The sequence below is a fragment of the Nanorana parkeri genome, unplaced genomic scaffold (assembly GCF_000935625.1).
Source record: "Nanorana parkeri isolate BGI_ZX_2015 unplaced genomic scaffold, ASM93562v1 scaffold423, whole genome shotgun sequence".
In the NCBI taxonomy this organism is placed as follows: domain Eukaryota; kingdom Metazoa; phylum Chordata; class Amphibia; order Anura; family Dicroglossidae; genus Nanorana; species Nanorana parkeri.
Genome location: NW_017306691.1, coordinates 847,629 through 874,744, shown reverse-complemented (window position 1 = coordinate 874,744; position 27,116 = coordinate 847,629). Strand labels below are relative to the sequence as shown.

The window sequence follows — 27,116 nt, the reverse complement described above, 5'->3', positions numbered from 1 at the left end:
AGCCAAAAACACTCATTGAGATCCTCAGAGTTCTTGTGTTTTTGCAGGTCCTAAACTTCCATCGGAGCTTTGCAGCAACAACTTCAGCCTACTTGGCATCAGAAGGGATTATGCTGGAGATGACCCCCCTCCTCCAGATGGGTTAAACTCACACATGGTTACAATGAGTTATAGGAAAGGTAACCTAGCAGATATTGCTTGCAGCTACATTGACAATTGGGTTTGTGTACTTGAAATGCTATAAAAACGCCCACAGGTGGCTGATACGAAGAGCACCTCCTTCATCATCTTCCTAGAAGTTTCCTGTACCTCAATGTGCCTGATCCCCTGGAGATATATCCAATTCTTGCTGTGATCACCATTCAGAGATGACCTTAGTGTTCTCATGGCTCCTGCAGTAAATCTGTACCCAGTGCTCTGAGTCCAGGACATAGCAATGAACCTAAGATTTCTTCTGACATCCAGACATCTCTTCTGGATCCTCATAGGTAAGATTGCTTTCATCATTGACCATTGTATAGAGCTGAGTGTCTGATTGTGTACTAGGTGTTCACAGATATGTGTTTTAGCAAGGTTTAATATAATTGCATATAATTATCACTGTGATACATTCTTCACTTCCTTGAGATGCACTGAAAATAGTTTCATGACAAGCCAGCCCAGTATTCCTGCATTCATTATTTAATACTATTAAAAGTGGCTCACACACCTAATGGGAATCTTTGTATGTTTGTGAGTTTTAGGTACCAGGAAACAAAACGTTCTTTTCTATGAATTTATTGTATCATGATAGTATTTCTTTTGCAATTGCTGTAAACTGCAAGGAAGACATAGGAATTCCTTACTAGTGGATTTCCACTAGTAAGGATACATAAGCTCTTTGCAGTGTGCACATGTCCTTTCTTTGAGATATATTTGCTGTAAAGTAAATGGAGGTTGCCTGACATCATATATAGGGTTCAATTAATTATGCAGTAAGAGAAGGAATGTACTACAGACAGGTCCCTTGTGTCATACCCTTTGAATATGCATTTTGCTGTAACACAGAAGTTGTGACCACCTTCAATTTCAGTGAACCCTGCTGCAGCTTTCACAGTCCCTGCAGAGTTTAGAACTGCATGGGAAAATGATACAAGTCCTAATGGTGGCCAAATGCCTGGACGGGGTTCTGCCAATCGCAACCAATTTCAGGCAACTGTTATCACGCAAGGCAACCTACCACCAATGATTTGAAAAGAAATTGCTTGTTTTAGATTGTTTTGAACGGTTCAGCTATTTTTATAGTTGAAATGATTAAATACTTGGCCAGGTGTGTGGCCAGCATAACCTATTTTCAGAGGTCTTTATAGACTCTCGGGTGAAATTAGTGTGTACCTTTTTTAAACACTAATAAACACCCGGTCTCCTGTTTGTGTGAAGGTAGCCAGGGCAAATGTATCATAGCATCTTCTCCAAAATACAAAATTTGCTCAGAGGTTGAAAAGAAGGGTGTCTGGGAGCTCATTCCATTTCCTCTGTTCTTAAAGGGTCACTATTATGAAAATGTTGTCTTTTAATAAGTGTATGTGGATGATACATGAAAGAATAGTATTTAGGAGATGGGTTCCTTTATTTAAAGGGGCTTTTTGCTATATTTTGTGCTGTGTTCATACAGGACAGGCTCTCCAGCTAAAGTAACAGTGGTTGGGTAAACTATAATGCTGCCAGGGATTGCTTGAGAAGTTAAAGCAGCAGTTGTTTTTCTTTTAAGATGTAAACTATGAGAATAAAAGGTCACCATTCTAAGCACCCCAACAGTGTTTTAGGTTGTCCTAACCCCAGTCAGTACAACTTGAACAAATATACCTAAAGGGCATGTGAAATAAATAAATACTATCATTGTCTTAACCACATACTAACCACATTTAGTTGTAGGATACAATGGGGGAAGTGTATCAAAACTGGAGCAGACAGAATCTGGAGCAGTTGCCCATAGCAACCAATCAGCTTCTCGCTTCAGTTTGTTCAGGTAAGATGTGAAAAAAAAGTGCAAGCTGATTAGTTGCCAGGGACAACTGCTCCAGATTCTGTCTGCTCCAGTAGTGGTCCTCTTCAGTTTCCACACCTTTTGGGGGATTTCACTGTAATAAATCTGTCTGGGTCAGCGATACCTGGAGCTGGGAAAGATTATAATTGTTGCCTGTGAGGTTAACAAATAATTTAGATTATTTAGCTACCAGGAAAAAAAAGAAAAAAACTTTTTGCACATACAAGCGCTTGAGGCATTTCAAATAAATCTTCACATAAACAGCAACTAGCCTCGTCACTTGAATGATCTTTGCAGATGGCAAGCAGGAAATAAGACAGGAACTGTCATTTGTTCACTCAGAAGATAACATTATGGAAGATTGTTTAATTAGAACGGTTGACCTCTGGATCTGTGTGGTGGCTGTGATCACCTGAAGAAATGCCACACTGTAAATAGGCAAAACATTGTCCTATTAGAAGGAATAGTTTTGATGATAATATAACTCATGTGAAGGTTATTTTTTTGTTCTACTTTATACTATTGGCACAAATAGTAACAATATTTTGTCTAAAATGTAGCTGGAGGAAATGCTGACATTTGTAGATCTAGAGCAGCTATATAGTTACAGATCTTCTACTACCAAGATACAAAACCAGATCACAAACGCCAGGCTTCACTATAGTGTTACAAAAAGTCAGCATTTTACTGCACTTCACTGTCCTTTAGTATACATTTTGCCATATTTGTTTGGCTATGGGTTTTATTAAGCATTTGGCTACAAACACTATACCAGCACAAACAGTAGTGTTGTCGGCCCTGGACCCTGGTGCCCAAGCCTAGCCACAACTATGGGAAAGGCATTCTGGTTGCCAGGAGGCTTTTTACAATTGTGATGGTGACCAAAATTTGTTCAACCCCGATTTCACCAACCATGGCAGTTAACTGAAAGCATAACCTCCTAACCATAACCAAACAAGTAACCCCCTGACCATAACTAAACACTCCCTAAAACTAGCATAACCCAAAATGTTGAAGATTGGTTTAAAAAATGTTCTACTGACATCACCTTGGTCACAGTTGTAGCAATAAGGACCAACATTTGAGGAATCAGAATTTGAGGAACTTAAAACTCATTCTTGCTTCACAGATGGTATATACTGTATTTCTGGACAGAGATAGCCATCAACTGAACTAATAATACAATATTCGGCTGCAAATGTTTGCTGAGATGTCTGTAGTCATGAATGTCTTCTTCTCTAACTGATGTCTTTTATAATATAAATTTGTTGGATTCTACTTTTTCACCGTCTGAATTATTTGGAAATCATTTATGGCTTTAGCAACATTTCTTCAGCAGGCTGGAATATTTGTAGTGACCGGTGCTACAGATTTTCAGTGCTCTAAGTTCTTTTATTTGAATGTCAGCCTGGCAAGTTCCACAGGTGACACTTAAATCTGAAATGCATTTCAGGGTGCGCCATGTATAAGAAAAATGATTTATTTGATTGATATGTTCTCATTAACTTACTATTATCTATGCAGCCTTGTAAAGTAACAGTTCAGATGTGCAAAAATGACAACTGTGTGCCGCTTAGCAACACCTTGGCCAACAAATTTCTCTGTCTGTGTTCCTGTGAGTAAGAAAACTGTGAAGATATAAATACATCTTTCTAATAAACCGAGATCACAGCAAATAAAGAATTTGAAAAGACAGTAGATAAAATAGATGAACACAGCTCGGTCTCTCTCGTGCAAGATATAGTTTACATTGCTCTATTTGCTTTTCTTGGGATCTGTATAAAATATTTAGTGTATGAGCAGAGCTGTGTTTAGATATTAAGCTGACCAAGCCATTCTGAAGTCCTGTTCACGTCTGTCTGTTTTCCTGCCTAAAAATACAATTCACAGAGAAATCCCATTAATTCTTGTGTGGCTAGTTCATATCTAGACGCTGCAGCTTAATGACATTTCAAAAATATAGGACATGCTGCATGTTGTTGCATTTACACACTACTGATAAATGCATCTTGCAGCTTTTTGTAATGCATCTACTTTGAAATGTGATAAACAATAAAGAAAAAAATGCATATATTAAAGGCAAAGAACACAGGCTCATGTATAAAATGCACAGAAATGCATTCAAAAGAGATCACAGACAAGCATTAACGTACATGCGTGCCAAAGGCTCCTAAGTATAACTAAATAAATTCCTTCTAGAGTTATAGCCAGCATCATGAGAAACACAACCCTGTATATTGGGGTTATGTGGAAATTTAGGGGGAGACATTTGTCCTGCAAAACAATGTGAACATTTGTTCTGTATAAATGGAGGCAAAAACTAATGATCGTAGTATATTTTCTTCTCAAGTCGAATGTAATATTAGGAAAATAGCGCATTATGGTCACTAGATGGATCTGTGGAGCATATGAAATAAATAGGTTTTTGTATTTGCTCTTCAGCTCCATCTAGTAGCCATAATGGGGTATTTTCCTAAGCTTACATTCATCTTAAAATATACTAAAAGCGATGGTTTTTGCCTCCATTTGCACAGAATTGACGTTCACAGAGTTTCGTAGGACAAATGGCTCTGTGAATTGTTTATAAATACACCCCTAAGGGCCATCTCATGGTTTCCAACCTTTTTCTCCTTGTATGCAGCACTGACCATCATAATAATAGTATGCACCTATTAAACAAAACACAACACACAGAAACTAATGACTTTAACATATATATATATATATATATATATTGTGGCATTGCAGGATCATTTTTTGTCCTTTATGTTCTTTTTTTTCCTGCGCTGTGCTTAAGCTGATATTGTAACAATGCAATATTGAATATATTGGGGGGATTTATCAATGCAATTGCAACAGTTTTAGCCTCTTAGATCATTTTTTTTATGGGCAAATCTGTCTCTTAACATGTGCCCCTGTTTTGACCTGAACTTGCACTAATTTTCCAACTGCACATGTTTTGCGCCTGTTTTGATCTGCACATGTTTTGAGGCTTTCTGAAACGGGAGCATCACCTAACAAAACAATTGCAACTTAAAAAGTCCCCATGACCACTTCTTCAACAGTTAAGCTTTTTGCCTGGAGTTACAAGTCTTCTTTCCTAGAGTCGATTTAACCTCATTTATGAACAACATGACACTGGCATCATAAAACTGGTGCAAAGTGCATCAAATATATTCCATGCAAGTTCAAACACTCGCAGTTGCTATGATAAATTCCCCCCTTTGTGTTGTTGCAATCTGTTTAGGGAGCAGATATTACTTCTAAGTCAAATTAGAAGAGAAGTCTAGACAAAAACACCTTTAAAATGATCACATAGAAAAACTTTAAAACTCTTTAAAAAAAAAAAGGTATTTTGATGTATTAGAAAATGTATGCAGGGCATATCAGAGCATTGGGAAATCTTTGGTTAAGTTGCATTGTTGTGGAGCCTTTCCTTCCACTTTAACCTGTTGTCAGGTTTCTATCTTGACTTTTATACTTTTTAATACATAGCAGGTTGTTCTGTAAAACAGTGCAAAGAGCAAAGCACTAAATACAAAAGGCAGTAACCACAGCAGTGACTCATAAATCCTTCTTGTGGTCATCTGGTTTCAGAAAGTCAATTGTAATTGCTGCACTTTGCTTATTGCATTAGTGTCTTTTGCACTATTCATAAAAGTATTACCCCAAATAACCTTCTAGACTGCGCGGTTCTCTTAGAACAGCTAGTAGAACTTTGTCATATTTAACTGGACTTGTTGGGTCTGGATAAGCAGCAGACACTCCAGTTGACTGTGATTAACTACTAATAGCAAAACAATCACTCAGATAAATGATAACTTTAATACACAATTTATGTTTGTGCTGTTATAATCATTGGTTTCGTCCATCAAGGTACCCATAATCATGACATAAAAGTTGATAAGGCAGCCTCAGAAGTTCACACTTGACATTGATCTGGGGAGAAAGTAATCAGAATACTGTTTACATAGCCCAGTGACTCATCCCTTATCAGAGGGCCCAGTCTGAACCTTCTGTTAGGCAAATTATGCCTGAAAGCAATCAGCACGGATGTGATGTCTCTTTAGCTAACCCATAGTGCTCTGGGTATTCTTTATTTTTGATATATATGTAAAACAAATAGTCCATGCATATATTAATAATACCTTAATCCACTTAGCAAACTGTGCACATAAAACACATTAATGTCCATATAAACAACATATAAAGAAAACGTTGCTGTTAAAAAGTGTATAGAACGTATGTAACCTTTCTCCTGAATCTTGTGTCACTTATGCTGCACACCACTGTAAAAGGAAGGTTGTTTTGTTAAATGTAACACCAAGTGTCACGTAATTCGGGTTATGTAGCACGTAGTATGGGGAAAATAAATTGGATTGTGTACTTCAGATTTCTGTAATAACTTTGGGGCTGGCCTGCAGAACTGTTGCCAAGGAAAAAAAGAGTGCTGGTATATGCAGCAGTTCTCTAATGAAATGAAGTAACATGTTTCCACTCAGTCTGTCAGTGTCCAAATTAATGTTGCAGTGTCGTACATAATTCACCCGGGGCATAGCTGTATTGGATAACCATCTCTGGTGTTTAGACAGAAAGCTTTTGAGAGCTGCCAGCTCCATACGGCTTCCTGCTGCAGTGTTAGAGATTTAAATAAATGATGCCAAAACCTCTGATTTTCTACTACTGATCACTCGGCTATGGCAGGATGAATGTGTAAAGTAACAGTGACTTCAACAGTGACTCCAAATACTGTGCAATGCTGTACACTTGGCTCGTGTTCATTTCAAAGTGAACTTCACTCTATAAAGCTGGCCAAACATTGGTCTGTTTTTTTTGTTCAACCCATGGGCTGAACAAAAAAAAATAAAACAGCCCCCGCCATTAATGGATAGGAGTGTTGATGGGTGAATCACCTGCTTTTTTTTTTTTTGTATTCTGACAGCGGCCGGGGGGCACTGTCAGAATATATGAATGGTGCTTGGAATGGTACCATTCATTTGAAGATTTACCATCTTCTGATCGAGGGATGTTGGCCCGGAAAGGTGCTGACAGCGGCAGCTGCTGTGAGAGTTTGAGTCAGTTCATCAAGAACCGGCCGAAAGTAGTGTGTGGCCAGCTTCAGGCCTCATTCACATGGGGTGTGCTGTCCCATACAGCATGAAGGGCCGTTTTTTTATGCTCCTGGAACTGCGGGAAGAAGTGTGCCGGAAGCTCATGTAACTCTATGGGGATGCAGGAGTTATAACATATGAACCAAGAGAAGAAAAAATGGAAGGCTACAGGAATAAAGAAATAAAGAAGCACTCCAAAACACAAGGAGAAAGGGAGACGGACAACAACAGCGAGACAGAAGTAGAAAGCAAGGAGGGAGGTAAGTCCTCTGCTGCCATACTGCAGGAAGGGGTATAAAAAGGGGGGACAGAACAAACAATTTTTACACTCACATCAGTGTTGAGTAACCAAATCAGGTTAAAGCCAAAGAATACTCATGGGAACAATTGTATTGAATCCAATAAAACCAGACAGAAAATATCTGATTTGCCCTAAAGCGAGGCAGTGAAATCCTTCACTAACATGATATTATCAAGACTAGAAAACCAGTGGGACAACGTGGGGTGGGAAAGCAGTATCCAAAAAAGGATGATTACTTTAACCCCTATTTTACATATGACTGGGGAGGACCAAGCTGGCAGCGTGGGACCTGGGCCTTGTCACCTGAACCCTGGCTCTCAGAGGGACAACGCTGGATTTGGTGGGCAGGTGAGTAATTGAATTGAAGATAACAATGCACAAAAAGTAACAGGGGTTAAAAAAAAACCCAAGGAGGAGTGAAAGTTGTACATTTAAAAATGGCTTTGGAAATACAAGTGCCACCTAAAGCAAAACTGTCATGTTTAAGTAATCATTGGTGAAAAATTGATTTTGGTGCCTTTTTTCTCCCTGATACTTTGCAGGCGGCTGCATACAGTAGAATTCGGTTCAAGTCAGATCATTATTTAATAAAGCCATACGCATAATTAATTTAGTAGTGACCTGGAACATTAATCTGGATTTAGGGCCTGTTCACTAAGGATGGGCTGAACGTTCGAGTCGAACATAGGTTCGACTCGAACATTGCATGTTCGAGCGTTCGGCGAACACCGAACATTATGGGATGTCCGCGGTCTGTTCGACCGCGGCACATCCCACAATGCACTGCGCCGTCCAACACGGCAATTGGCTACAGTCCTGCACCTGACCGCAGGTCAGGTGCAAGACTGTGCCAATCAGGGCTCAGTACAAATATATGTTTGTTCGAGTTAGAACCGAATACGGGGGTGTTCGGCTCATCACTACTGTTCACACCATATACATGCGGGCTGTGCTGGCGTTTTTTTCCAGCACAGCCCAAGCACAGGACAAGGATATTTGCCTTTTCATAGGTGGGCACAGTTAATACCACCGAGTTGCTGTGGTGTGAGTTTAAAAATTACGGAATGCAGGACTTTTTCTAAGCACACTACAACCGCATCACATTGTGGTGAGCCCATAGAACTTAATGAAATATCACATTTCTATAAAGTTCTAACAAAAAAAAAAAAGAAGCAGTGCAATACGGGTTTATCGAGCGCATCGGCACTGTCTGACCACACCAGTAGCCATGTGTTGGAGCACACCTGCTGGTGTGAACAAGCCTTAGATTTAGTGAAAACATGTTAGGAACTAGAAATTTCTGGATGCCTAAGCATTTGTCTTTGTTGACAGATTAGGGTTACTGCGCTATCATTTTTTTAACAACACAATTTAAATACATGTTAATGCTGTTGTATGAAATAGGACAATAAAAATAAATGTCTGTAATATGTGCTTTCTGGAGTCACTAGGACAAGAACCCCCTTCACACCTCTTTATTCTGCTGCTTTGCATCCACATATGTTATGTAGCACAATAACGTGTGTTGCATTAAGGCAGCCCATTCATTATAACAGGCTACCAACACACCACTACAACGGGCTAAAATATACACTAGCACCTGTTTCAGTGCATTACTGTGCATTGCGGTAAGTAAGCTGCCTTACATAGTTACATAGTATTTGGGGTTGAATAAAGACATACGTCCATCAAGTCCAACCCATATAGGTCCACGCATCATCTCATTCTTAGGGATACTGGTATACCTGGATATTACGGTCCCTCAAGAAATTGTCCAAACGTTTCTTGAACAAATCTACACTCTTGGCTGAAATCACTGCCGATGGCAGTGAGTTTCAGACCTTAACCGCTCTTACTGTAAAGAACCCTCTTCGCCCATTGTGCTGGAATTTTTTCTCCACCAACTTTAACTGCGTGTTAACACATATGTTACTGAAACACATAGGTGTGAAGCCAGCCCTAGGGGAAATTCTTCCATGGTGACACAGACAACAATAAAACAAGACAGAGTTGTTTCTTTTTTTCTTTTTTTAAATTTACTGTAGGGTGTTGTACTAATCTCCCCAAACATTTGCAGTCAGTCAATATGACCTTGCACTAAAATTTCCACAGGGTTTCCCCGAAATCTTGCCACCTCCTTCATAACACTTTGAAAATAATACCTACATATCATCTTCTTCCAAGATCCCTTCAACCTGCTGGGAATCATCGATTCAACTTCCTATTATCTTTCTTTTTGAAATTTCCCTTAAAAATAGCTGTTAAAAATATTTTTTTTAAACTATATTTAATAAAAAAACAGAAACGTTCCATCCTCGATAGGCTCCTACAAGAAAAGCTTTGATACCTTTCATGCTAAATGCAGCCAGAGCTCTTATTCCGAAGTATTGGAAATCCTCTCAGGTTCTGCTTATTTAGATAATTAGGTTTTCATAATGATGCACAGAACCAACCTAGGCCTGCCCTACGTCCTTTGTCTCCTATTTCCCTTTTGTGCTTTCCATTGTCCTTTTGTCCTTCTCCCGTCGCATGTAATGCTTTGTTACAGTGACCTGATGTGTTTGGTTATTGTTTATGTAAACCTTTATAAAACTAATTAAAGAGAAAATAAATGAAGAAAAACAGAAACGTAACCTAACATTTTTGATGGGATTTTTACCAGATGGAGGGTGCTGTGTTAGAGGGTTTTGTTCTGTAGTTTAAAAGGACATAGTTGTCAGCTGAAAGCTAGAACAGATTTCCAGGTAAATAACCCGATTTAAAGTATTACTGGTTTTGTATTGCAGGCTTCAAGTGTTTTTCTTTTCTGATCACTTCAGTGAAAGTGCAACTGTTTAGCTCCCTCTTACATGATCGCAGACCATAATATACAGAAATCCATCTTATTCAGTATGAAAGTAGAAGAGCAATTATGGTTATCCAAGTGCATCATTTCATCTGAATTATCATCACTTATATAATGAGTCAGACAGGTATTGCTAGGTACCGACATCATGACTTCTCCCCTTATGTTCTAACGTATTCAGTATACACTGTATGACAATATGTACTGTGTATATATATACAGTATATATATTTGTAGTCAGAGCCCCACTGATTCTTAACTGTAACATGAAGATGATGACCATACCTAACTTGACCGGAGGTGTGCCACGGTCACTATGGTCAGTATGCAAATAAGGGGGCATACTTAGATGTAGAGTAGAGTAACTCTAGATGTAGATGTAGAGTAACTTTGATGGAAGGGGTACGGGAGGGTCGGATGACACATTTTGACTGACTGGTGAGACACTATCAAATTTTTCAAGCCCTGTATATATATAGATAGATATATATATATATGTATATATATATCTATCTATATATATACACACACACATACACATAAGCTGTCTCACCTGTCAATATATTTATAATTCTGTTGGATTCTTTTGATCCAAGTATCTCCTCTGTCATCCCTGGTGACCTTACTTTTTTCACCTGCACATGGACAATACAGATTATCCACCAACCTGCCACAGCATGTTACTGTGCACTCAGGAAGCAGAACCCCATTCATGAGGTCATCACTCTGCTCTCCAGACTGTCTGGAATAGAAGCCACAAATGGAAGCTGTCGTTCTCTTATCTGAGCGATTATTAAAGACAATTAACTGCACTGAGTCACTAAGAACTCTATTTTTAATGGTTCATCTACAAAAGGGAGTCAGAGTTAAAACATTTTGCACACCCCCCACCACTCCCTCATGCTGTCCAGCTGGCTCCATCCCAGGTTCCAATCAGACAGAGTAAGCCTGAAGGAAGGCAGCTTCTGCTATTCTTCCTCTTTAAAAAATCCATAAAGCTTTGTGAATCCTACGTCATTGATACCCCATCTATTAAATTATTTTATATAAAAAGTATAAAAAGATTAAAACGTATAAACCTAGAAAAATTCAATTCACCAAAACAATTCAAGTTTCCTTTTATTACATTAACAAAAGTATGGAAGAGCAAGCTTGAAATACTGTAAGTCATATCACAAATTAGTATAAAGTCAACACTGTGAGAATAAAGTAAACACTGTGCCTTCCTTCTTAAGGCTTCCTCTTGTTGAAAATGTGCTGTCATAAATCTACAATTATTCTGCTTTTTTTTTTTTAAATAAGATATTTTTCTTGTAAATCAAATAACAATCATAACTGAGCAGCCATTTTTATAAAATGAAAAGCTGATCTGTAAACCTGAGCTATCCATCATCAGTTTTACGGCTGATTAAAAGCTCTGCGCAGTGTATGGTAACACTGCTCTTCACATGGACCCTTAGGCAGTAGTATATATAGAGATATATAGAGATATATACATAAATTAATTGAATATCGCATTTGATGGGTTGTGCTGTATGAAATTACTTTCTGCTCTTTCATCAGATGAGATCTTTATTAGTCAGTGAAAACACTCATTTACATTCTCTGTATTAATAATCTTGAATCAGTAAATTAGCCTGTGCAGTACAAAAGACACAAATATTAGGAATGCAAATGGGATATTATCCAGTGTGTGCTGGTTTCCTTGTTCATATTAATCATGTTTTGATATCATTCTCTGTTCTTCTATGAAATCAGTTTGATTTGATTTAGATGCTAATTACCTCTCTGCAGATTTCTAGCTGTAAATGGATCATCTATTCTGTTGCAGTGCTTGGGTGAAAACTCTTTTTTTCATGTTCACTTTGGAGTCCAATAAGTGGCGTATCTGGAACAAACAATTACACTTCTAAAGTGTACAGATCACAGACATTTCACTGAAAGCTCACTTCAAACCTCCGAGCTGTGTGGCTTAACCCTCTGCAGGAAAAATTGTCAGCAGTGTGGATAAGTCAGCTGTGTGGATAGGGGCTGCTAAATCAGAACACTCTCTGCGGGGTCAGGGCCATTCATTTTAATCACAGTAAGCACCGGATGTAATATTGATACCTAGTAACAGAACCGAGTGCCTGGCTTTAATGTCATACAACATTCCTTTCCAGATCTGTCTCGTATTTTGTGCCTGCAATGCCCTGTCCCTGCTAGCTGTGTTATACGGCTCCTTGTCCTTAAAACAACACTGAAAAATTATATTTATATAATAAAAAAAACCTTGGAAGAATGAAAAATGAACACAAACTTAAAGAGCAGCTCCAGGCAAAAGGTCAACGAATGAACATCTAATAAAATCAGAGACGGGCAAAGTCAGGGAGTCTTACAGGAATTTAAGTTAAAAGAACAATTTGACAATTTCATTCGACAGTAAAGCAAAACTTTGGTAAAAAAAACAAACAAGATGCAATACAATTACAATATAAAATAACAAATCCAGCTTTTGCTGCAATATTCAGCTTTAGTCCAGAGATTTCCCTGCACTACTTTTTTCTGCCACAAGATGTCCTCGGTCAAAATCTTTCAACCCACTTTCTCTAAGCACAGGTTGTCCTGAATCCGCTCCAGCCTGTGACTGGACAGTGAAAGGAGAAGCAGCATACTAAAGAGCTCATTTCTATGTCACTCTGCTTTCTCTTCCAATCTGCAAGTTTGTTGTCAGCACATGAACTGATTGGCTCCTTGTACTGCTTCTACCTTCAGTCCTGCTGTACAGAGACAGCACGAGGCAGATACTAGATCAAATTCAAGTACCTACATTGATTGCATTTACAAATACATTGAGTAAGGTATTCATGGTTACAGAGCTGCAATGATCTCTGTCTTTTCTGCCTGCCCAGAGTGCAGCTTTGATATTTCCATTTAGCATGGACAACAGTAAAATAAATCAGATTTTTTTCCCTTGGAGACTTCCATGGCCAGATTTTACATTTACACTGTAGTTCTGATTTCTGTCTCCTCTTATAAGGACACAGCAAAATCTTCTTAATTTGGCTGAAGTGGCCATGTATTTGTTTATTATACATCAAGGGTTCTTCACACTATCAGCTGTATCATTTGGGTTAGTAATTGATGTAACAGTTGTTTGTTCCTTGGAGTTCTTTTTGCAATATTACATTACTGAAGCCCCCCAAGCAGGGATGAGAAAAGCAGGCAAAATTGTGAATTTTCTTGAATCGCCTTAATATACTCCTACTGATGTCTCCAATCTGGAGTCCTTGAGTTGGGATGAGCAAAATTGTTTAAAAATCAGCTTAAATATATAGTATTTATCACTTGTCCAATCAGCCATAACATTTGAATTATAGCTATCTTCATTTCTGAGTACCTTGACTCTGCGCACAGTACAAAGTACAAACATTCTATGCATATCTGTCTTATAGAACAGGAAGAATCACATTTTTTTTCCTCCTGAACATTTCAATGCAGTTTTGTGTGATGTGCTGAGAAGCATGCAGTTCAGGAATGCAGACAATTGTAAATTATAAATTGCATGTTTTTTTGTAGGTTGGACAAGAATGTATGAACATTGAACAACTGAAAAAAATCAGCAATTCACTGAATTGCACATTGATTTGCTCATCCCTCTTCCTGAAACATACGGGAAGACAAAATATAGAAAGATCATAAAAACAAACTGATCTACCAGTGAGGGTGGCGCTTGTTTTTAATTGTATAGCATGCAATATAGTCCTATTAGCCGGCCCCACACAGGACTGCACATTCTGCTGTGACAACTTTCATGCTCCAGTGTGCATGCTCTTGGCTTGGCTGGGCTCAGGGAGACTGAGGTTGCCATCTGCTATAGAAAGATGCCAGGAACAAAAATCTGAAATTTAGTCTTCTGAGCCAAATGAAATGCAACATTTTCATGCTTCCCTTTAGAACCAGGAGACCTAAAACCTAAAATGTGCTCCTTAGAAGTGTGTTGCTAATTCTACTTTCTGCCTGTGCCTGTCTGTTAAACATAGGAGGATAACAGTAACAAGTAGAAAGGTTCCTCCCACACACCTCTGTGGTCTGGATGCAACAATAAGAGGTGAAGTGAGTTTGGCCAGTGTAGAGATCCCACTTCCCGTTTCTCTTCTCATTCTGGTCACCTCATCTACTACACCACAGAGGAAGTAGAGTATTGCTGGCCATGCACATTACAGCAAATGAAGATTAACCAGAAATGCTATCATTTAAAATGATCTTTTGCTTTAAAGCAGCTATTCCACCCATCAAATAAAGTGACCAGTTGGGCCAAATGCAACTCAGTGTACCATCAGGCTCTATAATAACTTTTTCAATGAGAATAATAGTTTAATGATTTTACACCCCCATTTGGTGCAAATGATTTGTTAAATATATGATTCTTTCACTAAAACATGTTTAATGTTGATCAATTGTATGGTTGCATGGTTAGCATGATGATCCTGATGTCACTGGTGCGTTAAGCTGGCTACAAACTTTGCAATATGGTTGTACAATCTCCTTTATGGTTTACCAAGAGCTGTGTGGCGCAGGGAACAACTAAACAATGTATGAACTTTATATTTAGGAAGGTAGTCCCTCAAATTACAACAAATATGGTAAATCTATAGAAGCCTATGCAACAAGATTTTTAGCTCGTGTGCCTTGTTTGAGAGCTTTCCTGGTTGGATATGGCAATTCTACCACTAGAAAAATAACAGCTGATTCAGTGACTTACACTTCTATTATAGGAGTTTCAAAATCACGGCATATACTATCCTATTATGTTATCAGCTTTGTAATAGGAATACATTCTTCCAGATGCTTTGCATCTCTTTCCCTGCTGCTGAATGTGATGCAATCTTGATTTCTCAAGACTACATATCCCATCATGCATTGCTTCCAGCAAGCAATGATATTGTTACGTTGTTCAGATGTTGAGTGCATATTCACAGGGCTGAGTAAAAGTGTGCAACTGCTTTGAGGAAGTACATCCTATGGGCATCTTCAAAGGGTAAGTTTACAAACCTTGATCAATATGCCTATTAGGAATGGGATAGAACATATGGAAATTCAATATACAAATACTTATTTATAGTTAGTTTTTGACCATAGATACCCTTTAATCTCATAAAACGTTAAATATACATTAGTAATCTGCTTTCTATAAACACAGTTGTAATTTAGCTTTACTGTGTCTTTATGCTTCCTAATTGTAGCTGGAAATGGTTGCACTTCCCAAGCAGAAAAACAGATGGATCTGTTTTGATATTCACTGGTGTGACCTTTCGGGTCTTGTGCTGGGTAAAAGAAATACAAGCAGCCTGTCAGCTCACACTACAAAAGCAACGTCACAATTCACAATTCATCAGTGTCAGGTGTTGATTGGACTTGTAACGTGTTTAAAGCTCATACTTTGTTGTAAGTCCTTGTTGCTGTAAAATAATAAAACTGTCCATCCAAATTATTAGCCAGATAGTAACTACATACACTAGACATATCGCAACAGACCACTGCTCACTTTTTGCACCCATTGCACTTATACATGTGCAAAGCATAGGGTGCGAAGCATCCAATATCTTCCAACCTAGGCAGTCATGTTTTTAAAGGAGAATTATGGGGCATTTTGCCCATAGTTCTCTTGAGGGTTACAGGAGGACATACACTAATGTCCTCCAGTGACCCAAAACTCAGCATATTGCGGGCTATTGCCCGCAATATGCTGAGAGCGCGGAGCCGCTCCACAGCCAGGATAGATCCTGACAATACTGTTGAGATCCACCCCGCTGGCTGATTGACAGCTTGCTCCTCCTCTCTAGAAGCAGAGCCAGCTGTGCCTGTCCCCTCCCCCCTCCGTTCCTCCAATCAGCACTGGAGAAACAGAGAGGGGAGGGGCAATCCCTCCGGGGAGTGGTGACTGTCAGTCACCAATCTCTGCAGGGAGAGGATCAGGAACTCAGCAATCGATGGTGTGTGTTCGATGACTTCCCGATCAATAGAGCCGATCTGTGACAGCTTCAGTGTCACAGGTCGGCTTGAATTATGGGAATAAGTGTTTTTCACTCACCCGATAATTCTCCTTTAAGGGGATGTCTAGTCTTTTTGATTATTTATAGATATCAGTTTGAGATGAGGTTGATGTAAATAATCTTATTAATGTGTTTATATATATATACATTATATTGTATTATACGTACATGGGGACAGCCATAGTTGTTCATTCGATACTCAGGCTCTGCTCTCTACTATGCTCTACTATACATTGGTTGTCCTTTGCTTCTCCTTCTCCTTTACAATGTAAGTCTATGATTCAGCCACTTTAAAGAAAACAATGTGCTCTCTCTCTGGGTGATGTCTTATTTCAGCAGGTAGTCAGAATAATTGTATTGGACATTTCTACTCTGTCTTTAATGGTTAATCTGCAGCTTTCTTCATTTAGAAAAATAAAAAAGCAGAAGCTTGAAAAATGTGAATGTCACATCAAAGATTTTTTTAATGGGAAACAAAGTAAGGACAAAGATAGGTTAGTACAGTGTGTTACACTAACCCTCACCTAGTTGCTCTGCAAAGAATGTAGAGTCCCCTGCATTACATCGATTTCAGTTTTAATTTCCACTACATACCTATGCAGTTTGTAAATGTCATTAAATGAAATAATTGAATTAATGTTGCAGAAGAATTACCATATTTGATAATTGAGCTGCTTAGGCAAATGTTTGCTTTGCTTACTATGTTTTTCTGGGGAATGTATTTAAAGGAGAACTATGAGGTGAGTGAAAATCACTCATCCTCATAGTTCGAGCCGGCGTGTGACAAAGAAACTGTCACGCTTCGTCTCAATAGATTGGGAAGTGAGCGAACGCATACCACTTCTCGATCATCTCCCTGCAGAGAGCAGCGACTGTCAGTCACGGGTCCATGCAGGGATGCCCCCCATCCCCGCTCCGTTCCTCCAGCGCTGACTGGAGTAACGGACGGGGAGGGGGCACAGTGGCGTAGCAACCGGGGGGGCAGCTGTGGCGCGGGCCACCGGACGAAAAGTGAAGGGGGGGGGCGCCGGCCGAAATTGGGGGGGCTGGTACAGCTGGCTCTGCCTCTAGATAGGCAGAGCCAGCTGTCACTCACGCAGCTGGGTGGATCTCGACAGTAATGTCGGGATCCGTCCTGGCTGCAGCAGTATCAGTATACCGCAAGCTGTAGCTCGTGATATACAGAGCTTTGGGTCACAGGAGGATGCTGGTTTAGAGGGTATGTTTTCTTATGGGTGTATTTAGGGCAGTTTAGTTTATTTCATTTAATGCTTTTTGTATTTGGGGTTTCTTCTTTATTTTTTTTGTATTTTTGTGTACTGTTGCAAAACAAAATCATGAGACTAATGAGAGGCCATTTTGGCTCAAGAACAGGTCCAAGATAGTTGACAGTAGCTTTTGTAACCCTGAGGACCCTATGTCTGGCTCCAATGCATTTAGCTGAAATGGCAACATTTTGCAAAGCCCATATGTAATTCTGTTCTTGTTTCTGAAGTGAGATTTGATGGTTACTTGGAATAATTAGTGTGGAAGTCAATAGCGGTGCCATAAAAAATCAGAGACAATGAAAACTGCCACCGTTGGCCATTAAAAAACAAAAATGTTTTGAAAGCCACGTCTTTAAGCAAATGTTTTTTAGCTACTAATTTTCAGTGACATTTCCTCTGGTGATGTTAGCGATAGAAGCTTGGTTTCTGCAGTTACTTTCTTCTTGTTTCTCCTTGTAGTGACAAACTGCAGGACAGGATGCAAAACCAGGCAGGTGTGTTACTATGCTTCCAGAGCCTTGTGTATGCTTATGGCAATGTTCCATGAGAGAGATTTATCAAACAAATTACCTGCAGAGTCATACTGAGTGCAAATCAAGCTGTCTCCTAATTAGCACATAATTTATGATAGCTTTTACATGTATTTGCAACTGTATTTGCAACATGCCTGCCATCCTAGGCAGCTCACTGCATCAGCTTTACATATAATTTGGACTCAATATATCACCTAAAAGGAAGGCACACCTAAGTGAAACCTCAACCAATACATTTTTCAATATTGTGTAGTGTGGGAAATCTTCAGGACAAGAGATGTGGATAATTTGCTCTGGAGGGCCACTTACCTGTTCATTTTATGTGCAGCGTGCAGTGCCCCCCCTCCTGGCAGGATCTAGTGGGGTAGCAGCTTTTAAGGCCATGGGGGATTTCTAGCTGCTGGCTGAATGGGAGACTGCATAATAATAATGTGCAATATTTCATATTTACCTGACTAAAGAATACAAATACATTACTGTAACGAATGTATTACTTCTCACAGAGATCACCATACTCTTTAGAATTATTCTTTTCACTTCAGCAGGATGGTGCCATATTTTTTCAGGCATCATCCAGGGTCATGATCTGCTAACTGAACCAAGACACTAGATGATAAATGATACAGCCCTGTAAATCCTGGTTTATGTGCAGTTTTTGGTTGTGTTGTTCCATGCCGCTGCCTCCTAAGCCGGCCATAAACCAGTAGAATCTTGCTTGAAAACGTTTCTTCGATTTTCTGATAGTTAATGGGGTCAATGACTATTGTTTTCTAATGTAGTGATGAGAAAAACGGAAGGAACAGGATGGAAAATTTTTCTCAACTGAACAAAATTCTAACAGTGAATGTGGTTTTTGGTCTGGAAACGATTCATTCCAGAATCAAATGAGTCAAATGAAATTTTGAACAATGAACCTTGGCTGAACTATATGCTTTCCTCCTTGAGCGTAGCCAGCCTTCACTAATTTTGAACCCGGGGTCTATTTGGGGGTAGCAGACGTGTGGGGGTATGACTTTCCCTTGTTCCAGTTAATCCTTGCCCTTGTCTTTTCTTGTACCTTCTTTTTCCCTGGTGTCCTTGTCTCACTTTGTCTGTTTCCCCCTGTCCCAGCGTCAAGTTATTTGTATTACTGGTACTCAGGTCTGGCACTTCCTTTTGAGACAACCTGAATATTGGGGGAAGTACTCACCTTTCATTGCATTAGTTCTATGTAATTTTGCACTTGTTCTTCTATATATTGTTTCAAAATGTTGCCCTTATGAGGGTTGTACTGGGTTATTTACATTTTTGTTCTTAAAACTTGAAATACAATTATTGCAATAGAATTTTGAACAACGTTTTACAAGTCTCTGATGGCATTATCAATCTAGACAAGATATTTTGTATTAATGTTTGTATGAAAATCTACTAGTATATGACCAGCTTTACCTTGCTACAAGAATAGTCTGAATAATTACTTGGGGGTAGGAGTCTAAGGCTGGCCATACACAATTAATTTTTTTCTCAGCTCTCAGGGATTTAAAAAAAAATGATATATATATAAATTGCTGATAGGTCCACTTTAAAAATACATCCATGTGTTAGGTAGCCAATATTCACTGCCTGGCCCCAAAAAAAAGTCACTACCTGGATTTAGTGTCATCTGGGGTGGCTTCATTTGGTCAGGTCTAGGTTCAGCAGCGTTATGTCCCCAAAAGAAGTCAGCTGCCCACCTGAATATACTAAATGGCCAGGTTTTTCCATCAATGGATTCTCTCTTCCCTGATGTCACGGGCATATTCCAAGATGGCAATGCCAGGATTCATTGGGCTCAAATTGTGAAAGAGTGGTTCAGAGAGCACGAGACATCATTTTCACACATTGATTGACCACCACAGAGTCCAGACTTTAACCCCATTGAGAATCTCTGGGATGTGCAGGAGAATACTTTTTGCAGGGGTCTCCCATCATCACTACAAGCTCTTGGTGAAAAATTAATGCAACTCTGGATGAAAATAAATGTTGTGACATTGCATAAGCTTATCAAAACGATGCCACAGTAAATGCGTACCATAATCAAAGTTAAAGATGATCCAACAAACTATTAGAGTTTGTGACTTTTGGCCAGGCAGTGTATAAAGGTAGCTTTTGTTAGTCAGAAGCTCGGTTGCAGTTGGCTTGAATAAGGGCAAAGCAGTCCCTGCAGCATGGTGTCAGGCTTGCCCATATGTACAGCAGGCTTGCTTGACATGGACTCCAATTCTCTGTCTTCTAGAGTTCACTGTCCATCCCCACTTATGCTGCAGGGGGCATGGGAGGATACAAATATTGTGCAGGCCAAATGTAGACCTAGCAGTTGGATTTCTTCTACAAAAGCATACAGCACATTGATCCTTTTTGGCAGCAGTTAGCTGCCTCTTTTGGGTTTTCATTATTAAATACCCATCCTTTAAAATAATCCCGTAATCTTTTTTAAAAATCTGGATATATAGGTGTATGTAATCTGTTTAGTGTTAATACCCTTGTTAATGTGCATTCATTTTTTGTTAAACTCCTTTCTATTTATAGTTTTTATTTATAGATCCCTGGGGGAAGCCATGACTGCTTATCATATGTACTGTGTTCCCTACTGATTAGTGTGGCACTGTGATTGTGATTTACTGTTCCTCTCAAAACCTCCACTCACATTAGCGTTTTTCCGCATGTATCTGTACGTGTGAAAACGCGCAAAACCCAAAATGCAATGCATTCCTATGGGCCTCATACACACCTGTGCGTTCGTACGCGCGCACAAAAACGCGGAACGTGGGGAAAAAGTGCATGCACAATTTTCTGGCCGATTTCAGCGCATTTTCTGTCCCCCAAAAGACAATAGTTGTAGCCACAAATGCTGAAAAACGCACGTCTATTAAAAATTGCACTTGTGTTTGTGTGCGCACGTAGGAACGCACATCTTTGATTGCTGAATTCCAAACTCGGATATGTGAAAGGAGGCTTAGACTGCTAAAGGATCAGACATCTGGGAATGTGACAGAAAGGGAAATGCTGCTCTGGTTTATACAGACATTACCTGAAATCAGACCGCTACTAAACAGAATTTGATTGGTTGCTATGGGTACCGGGCTTTGCAGTAACACAGCGCTCTTATAAACTTGAGTGCCACCTTTTCTGGGAAAAATACCCGCCATATGAGCTCTTTCCTATTGATAACAAGTCTCATTTTTACCGGACAGGCTGGTAGGCCTCCTGACAGGTTGATGCATAGATGTACTGTAAATATTTGGCATTTATTATTGGGTTGAGGTACGCTGACAACCTAATTCAAAGTGAATGACGCTGGCTTAACACAAGGTGTCTCAATGAGTAAAAATGCATGTGTTAAACGCACTGTGTTATTGCAAAGCCCAATACCCATAGCAACCAATCAAAGTCTGTCTTTTTCCGGTCTGATTTAATGCACACGTGTGAATGGGCCATTAAGAATCTTCATTTTTATAGCAACTGATAAAATTAGTTTTTAACGGATTGACACTTTAAGCCGAAGACTTCAGCTGCTTTTGTTGCCTTTTCAAGGTTTGTTCACTACTGCAAACACACTCAGCTTCTGATGCCTGTTGTAACATATCCAAATCATGAATAATTTATTGGCAATAGGTCTATTCTACTTTGGGCTGCAGCACGCACACTTGGCTTTTAAGAGAGATTTCACCAGCCCTGACCCCCTTGTGGTTTCATGTATTTCTTAAACCTCTTTTCCATTATGGCATTCCTTACAAAAAAATTATATTCCTGCTATAGCTCTGTGTGCAGTTACGTTACAGAACATTAGCAACAGACGGTAAGAATGGAAAATTTGGGATAACCGCCGAATACTGTTCATATATGTTTAGGGGTTTTGGTTCAATTCCATTTACCAAAAAAAAAACCCTCTCCTCTGTTCATTCACAGCTTTGGCTTCTCATATAATATAAACTGTAACAAATGATCAAATGCAACCAAGTCTCTGGCACATATAAATAGCACATTAATTTATTAATACAAATAATACAAATTATTGTAAACTCTATTAAAAGTAACAATTCATCTAATCCCTAATCCAAGTGTCCAATACTTCTTTAATTTATTATGTATCCTGTTTCATTGTAGCATTGGTTTTTTAGGTCACGTTGTGGCAATGTCACCATGTTTCATGTTGCACCTAAATATGAGAGCTATGAAACATGGCTTTAAAGGTAAACTTTCCCCCATTCATTCCTAAATTGTACTCTGAGGGACTGCTGGATGTCATCATTAGTACAATGTACCCTTAGGAATGAAGACAGCTGCAGCGCACATGGAATACCCGGTGGGGAAACTTGAAAGGCTGGGCAGGGCCGCACAACAAAAATCGTTGGATCGAGGAGGAAGGTAAGTATTTGAGCAGGAAGGCTTCATTTGGAAGTGGGGTGGGGGGTTAGTTTGAAAAACAATTGTACCAAACTTTTTTTCTCCTTTGTAATGTTAGGAGGGGCTGTGAGGGGTGATGGGTTTGTTAACCCTGTCTGTATTATGCAGGCTCATGTCATTATGATTTGTAATGTAGATTTGATCGCTGCCTGTCCTAACAAAGTGTTAAAGGATTACAACCCTGACTTTTTCATTGTATGTTAATGAAGTAAATGAGAGAAACACATTTCGAACATTTCAATCAAGTGTGTATATATGTGAAAGGACATATCACTGTAAAGGTGCTCAGAAAAAACTGGAATCAGTCATCTTGCTGCAACTAAACATCTAAGAGCCTATTCACACCAGGGCGGTTGCCACGCTGATCTTGCAAGGGAGGTTTTGGTCGTTTTTAATTGAGGTTCAGCACTGAAACGCAAATTAAAAATGCCCCAAACCGCTGATCAGCGCGGTTAAATTGAAACCTGTATGGAAACTGCACTGATTAGCACGGAAAAAATTGTGCACAGAGCTGTTCGGGAGGGGGGCGATTTGGATCGCGTGGAACTGCTCATTCGCATGACCGGTCCCCATAGCAATGTATGGGATTTCATTTTAGCGGATCCATGTGGCCGAACCGCCCCAGTGTGAATCTAGAAGGTAAGAGTTTTTGGTTTTTAAAAAAAATCTATTTTCGTTATGCTGTGTGAATGTGAACACATAACAAACATATAGAGGGGTTTCTTAAAGTTGACTGCAAAAGTGGAATGACATTTTAAAATGTTTTAGTGGCTTGGCTGGACAGATCATTTGTAACAATTTACAATAAGGAAATACAATATATAAGAGAAGCAAGAGCCATGATGGTACATTGAAAGTGGTTTTTTTTTTGGTGAATGGAATTGAAGTGTACATATACCTGGTGTTTTCCCTTTTGATGATTAGTTTGTGTTTAGATAGTATTTCTAGCAGCCATTCTGAGGTGGAACATTTCCCAAAAAAGGGAGAACTGTACGGTTAGGGCTTGTTCACACCAAGCGCAGAGCAGATCCGGACCAGAGCAGGTGCAGACCGGATCAAAACTGCGTCCAATGTATTCCTATGGTATTTTGACCTCCAGTTCACATCGCAGCGTGCGGATCCAGACCAGATCCAGACCGGATGAAAAAAATGCGGCAAGCCCTATTTTACCTGCTCTGGATCTGGTCTGGAACGCATCAAAAACGCATCTAAAACGCAAAAACGCATAAAAAATGCATGCAAGTGCCTGAAAGTCCATGTTAAACTTTAAAAAATATATATTTTTTTTAACCAAAAACGCATCCAAAACGCATTCAAAACGCGTCTAAAACGCGGCACAACCCACTACACTGCGTGTGCAGAAACCTGACCGGATCTGGTCTGCATTTGGTGTGAACAAGGCCTCACTGTTTTATCTGCTAAAAGATTTGTAACATTGTTCATCCAGTCTTGTGATGATCTTTTATAACAGTGCATCCAGTAGGATCAGGCTTCTATTTGCAGGTTCTACTTCAAACCTTCCTCAAACACCTTTCTTCTCATTAGAGATAACGAGGCCCCATTCACTGTCAAAGGCTGAGAGCTGACTTAAGAAGTTGCATTACTGAACTAAAAAATTTGTGTAAATCACAAGATCAGCTGTGTAGAATAATAATTATTAGCATGTAAAAAGTAAACCTATATGTTTTTTTTATAATGTATATTTAGCCGTTTCTATGGAGCTTTACTTTAAGCATGTAGATTCTTAAGCATGCTTTTCTTTATTATAAGGTCTATTTATGTCTCATGCTGTATTACTAACCACATGAAAGGAAGCAGAATTCTCTCAATAAAGAAAGAGAATAAAGCTGCAACGACTGCTCAGGGCCGCTACAAGTAGGTCATAGGCAAATGAACTTTATGAAGCTACGTGTAATTATGCAGTCTTGGACGTAAACACAATTATCATATGTGTGCTCTAGTTAAATCGCAGTTCATGCACACAACACGCTGAACTGAAGTGGTGAGACTGACCTTTGTGCACAAATCTCCAGGTTCTCTGGTTTCTGCTCGCAATCCTAAAGCGCCGTCTGGTTTTGTGAACTGTGTGTGTATATATGTGAATGGGAAAAGGACAACAAAATCCTCCTTTGTCAAAACATCATTCTTTTATAATTAAAGGCAGTTCAATATTACTACTGGCGCCAAAATGTGCTATATTACTAGAGGTATTATCATTACCACACAGGATTTATTAGGCACCAACAGTTTGCGCAACGCTGCACAAAATATGGGGAGACAATAAGGTTACAATAAAATTCTATACAGGAGTATTAGAAGAACCCTGCTCATAAGAATGTACTATCTACAAGAAGAACCCTGCTCATAAGAATGTACTATCTACAAGGAGGAGCAAGTGATACAGAAGGTGATAACTGTGAGGGATGAGCTGACTGAAGGAGTAAATGCAAGTTTTTGGAAGGTGAAAGAGGCTTCCCTGAAGGGGTGAGAGTAGGAGATTAGCAGACAGGTTGTGGTAGCGAGTTTCAGAGATGGGAGAGGCTCTAGAGAAGTCCTGGTGGTGAGCATGGGAGGAGTGGAGTGGACAGTTTGGTGGATATTATAAGTTGAGGTTGGTGATGTAGCCAGGGGCAGCGCTGTGGACGGATTTGTATCTTGTTGTTAGTATTTTGAAATGTATACGTTGGGCTATTGGAAGCCAACTATATCAGGTGCAGTAGACAGCTCACCGGATTACATTAAAAAAGCATAGGTTAATAACCCACTTTATTATATATCATGAGATGTTTTTAGAAAAATGGTGTCTAAGGCACAGTATTGTAAGGAAGCTGCATAAGTACACAACAACCCAGATTGCAAGCAATTGAGCTACAAGTTTGAAAATGACTTGCTAAACTATTGCAGACTTGCCAAGCTTCACAATTTTGTTGCACAATTACAGCAAGTCTGCATTGCAAGTCTCCAGACCAGCGAGCTTTGCAAAAGTGCTGTACGCTTGCAGAGCTCTTGCTAAGACCTGCAGGACTCTTGCTGTAGACTTGCCAAGCAAATTTGCTACAAATTCAAAAAGTGTCAACTAGAACTTGTGCTGCAAGTGTTCCGCAAGTCAGCAACTTGCCAGGAATATGTGCAGCAAATTAACAAAATTACATCTTCTCCTTACCACTCTCTTGCCCATCATCCTCTGACAGAACCGATAGTAAGCATCTGAAAACACAAGCTCTTCTCCAGTACACAGCATCCAAATCAAATAATCACCAGACTGTGTGTTATGCGCTTGCCCCATGCTTATGATTGGCTAGACCTGGGAGCAAGTATATATTTCACAGACCAGCCTGATGTCAATATAGCTAGATACTATGCACCCAAGTAGAGAGGATCGTTTTCAGCTGCTCACGGTGCTGCTGCAGATATGACTTATTTCAGGCCTTTGTTGTATGGTGGAGCATGGGTATGGAGACCTGGGGCCCTGAACGGCTTTGCACTGTTCCACTCCCTCCAAATGCCAACCTATACCCATGGTCATAGTAAAACGTTTGCTGAGCCAAATGTTAACACAAGCCCTACAGGCAACAAATACATCTTGTTTCTAGACATGTACATGTACAAGTACTGTTTATTTGCTGTTTATTAAAAATCTGTTGATAGATGTCTAACATGCAGTAAAAAATATAGTCTATGAATATCTGAACTATAACCATTCTGCAAGAAAGACTAGGAACATTTCTGGAGTAAGAACAGGAAGATTATTAGCTGTACAGAAGAAATATTTGCTGGCTGTGATTTCTTCCAAATTTAGGTTTCTAACTAAGTTTTCTAATGTAGTTCATGTCTAAATGTTCCAATCAAATCCCATCCAATTTCAGAGAAATGACAACCCTTTCTGTGTGAAAGCATGGTGTTTGGGGGTCTACATGAATCGAAAATTCCAACATGAAGCATTCCTGTGTGGCTCTCGTACATCTATTGAAGTCAGAAAAAGCCAGAATTCCTGATATGTATGCTTGTTCTGGGTCAATAATTCTGGAAGTACTGTAGCCTGTGGATTAGCATTGGACCCAGGCAACTAACATTATCAAAACAATGCCAGCCTGCATATCTTCGTCAGTTCAGTTTCCTTTAAACATTTCACGAACCTGAGACACTGAGCATATGGTAAAAAATGCATAAAGAGAGGTGCTCTTGTCTTTTGTATAAGGAGCTTGTGGGGTGTGCCGGAGTGGTAGAGGGGTGTCCTTGTGCCCCCTTACTCTCTTCCCCTTCCTCCCTCCCTTCCCTTCTCTCTCTTTTTCTCTTCTCTTCCTCGTGTGGTCTATAATTTTGGGCTTTCAATTTCACTATTTTTCTGTGGATGTCCCTCAGTGGCCTTTCACTAGTGCCAATCTAGCTGGAATTCATGTGACTTGAATGGAAGTTGCTGATATGCACCCATGTTTCCACTATATGCTGTTTGCTGTTTTTCATTGCTGATCACACTGACCTGATGGCTTTCTTCTCTTTCTATGCCTTTTCCCTTTAGTTCTGTTGTTCTGCCTACTGTTTTTGTATTGTTCTTGTACTTTGTATATCTTG

The 27,116-nt window shown here is 39.5% G+C and overlaps 1 protein-coding gene across 1 annotated transcript in view; it reads left to right on the top strand.

Annotated features, from left to right (window-relative positions):
- The first annotated feature begins 244 nt into the window (after positions 1-244).
- The window catches only part of RAMP1 (receptor activity modifying protein 1), an 80,457-nt gene continuing 53,585 nt past the window's right edge, over positions 245-27,116 (top strand). Inside the window, exon 1 of the mRNA XM_018559944.1 lies at positions 245-488. Within this exon, the coding sequence (XP_018415446.1) occupies positions 437-488 (52 nt within the window). The 5' untranslated portion in view covers positions 245-436. The remainder of the gene's footprint in view (positions 489-27,116) is intronic.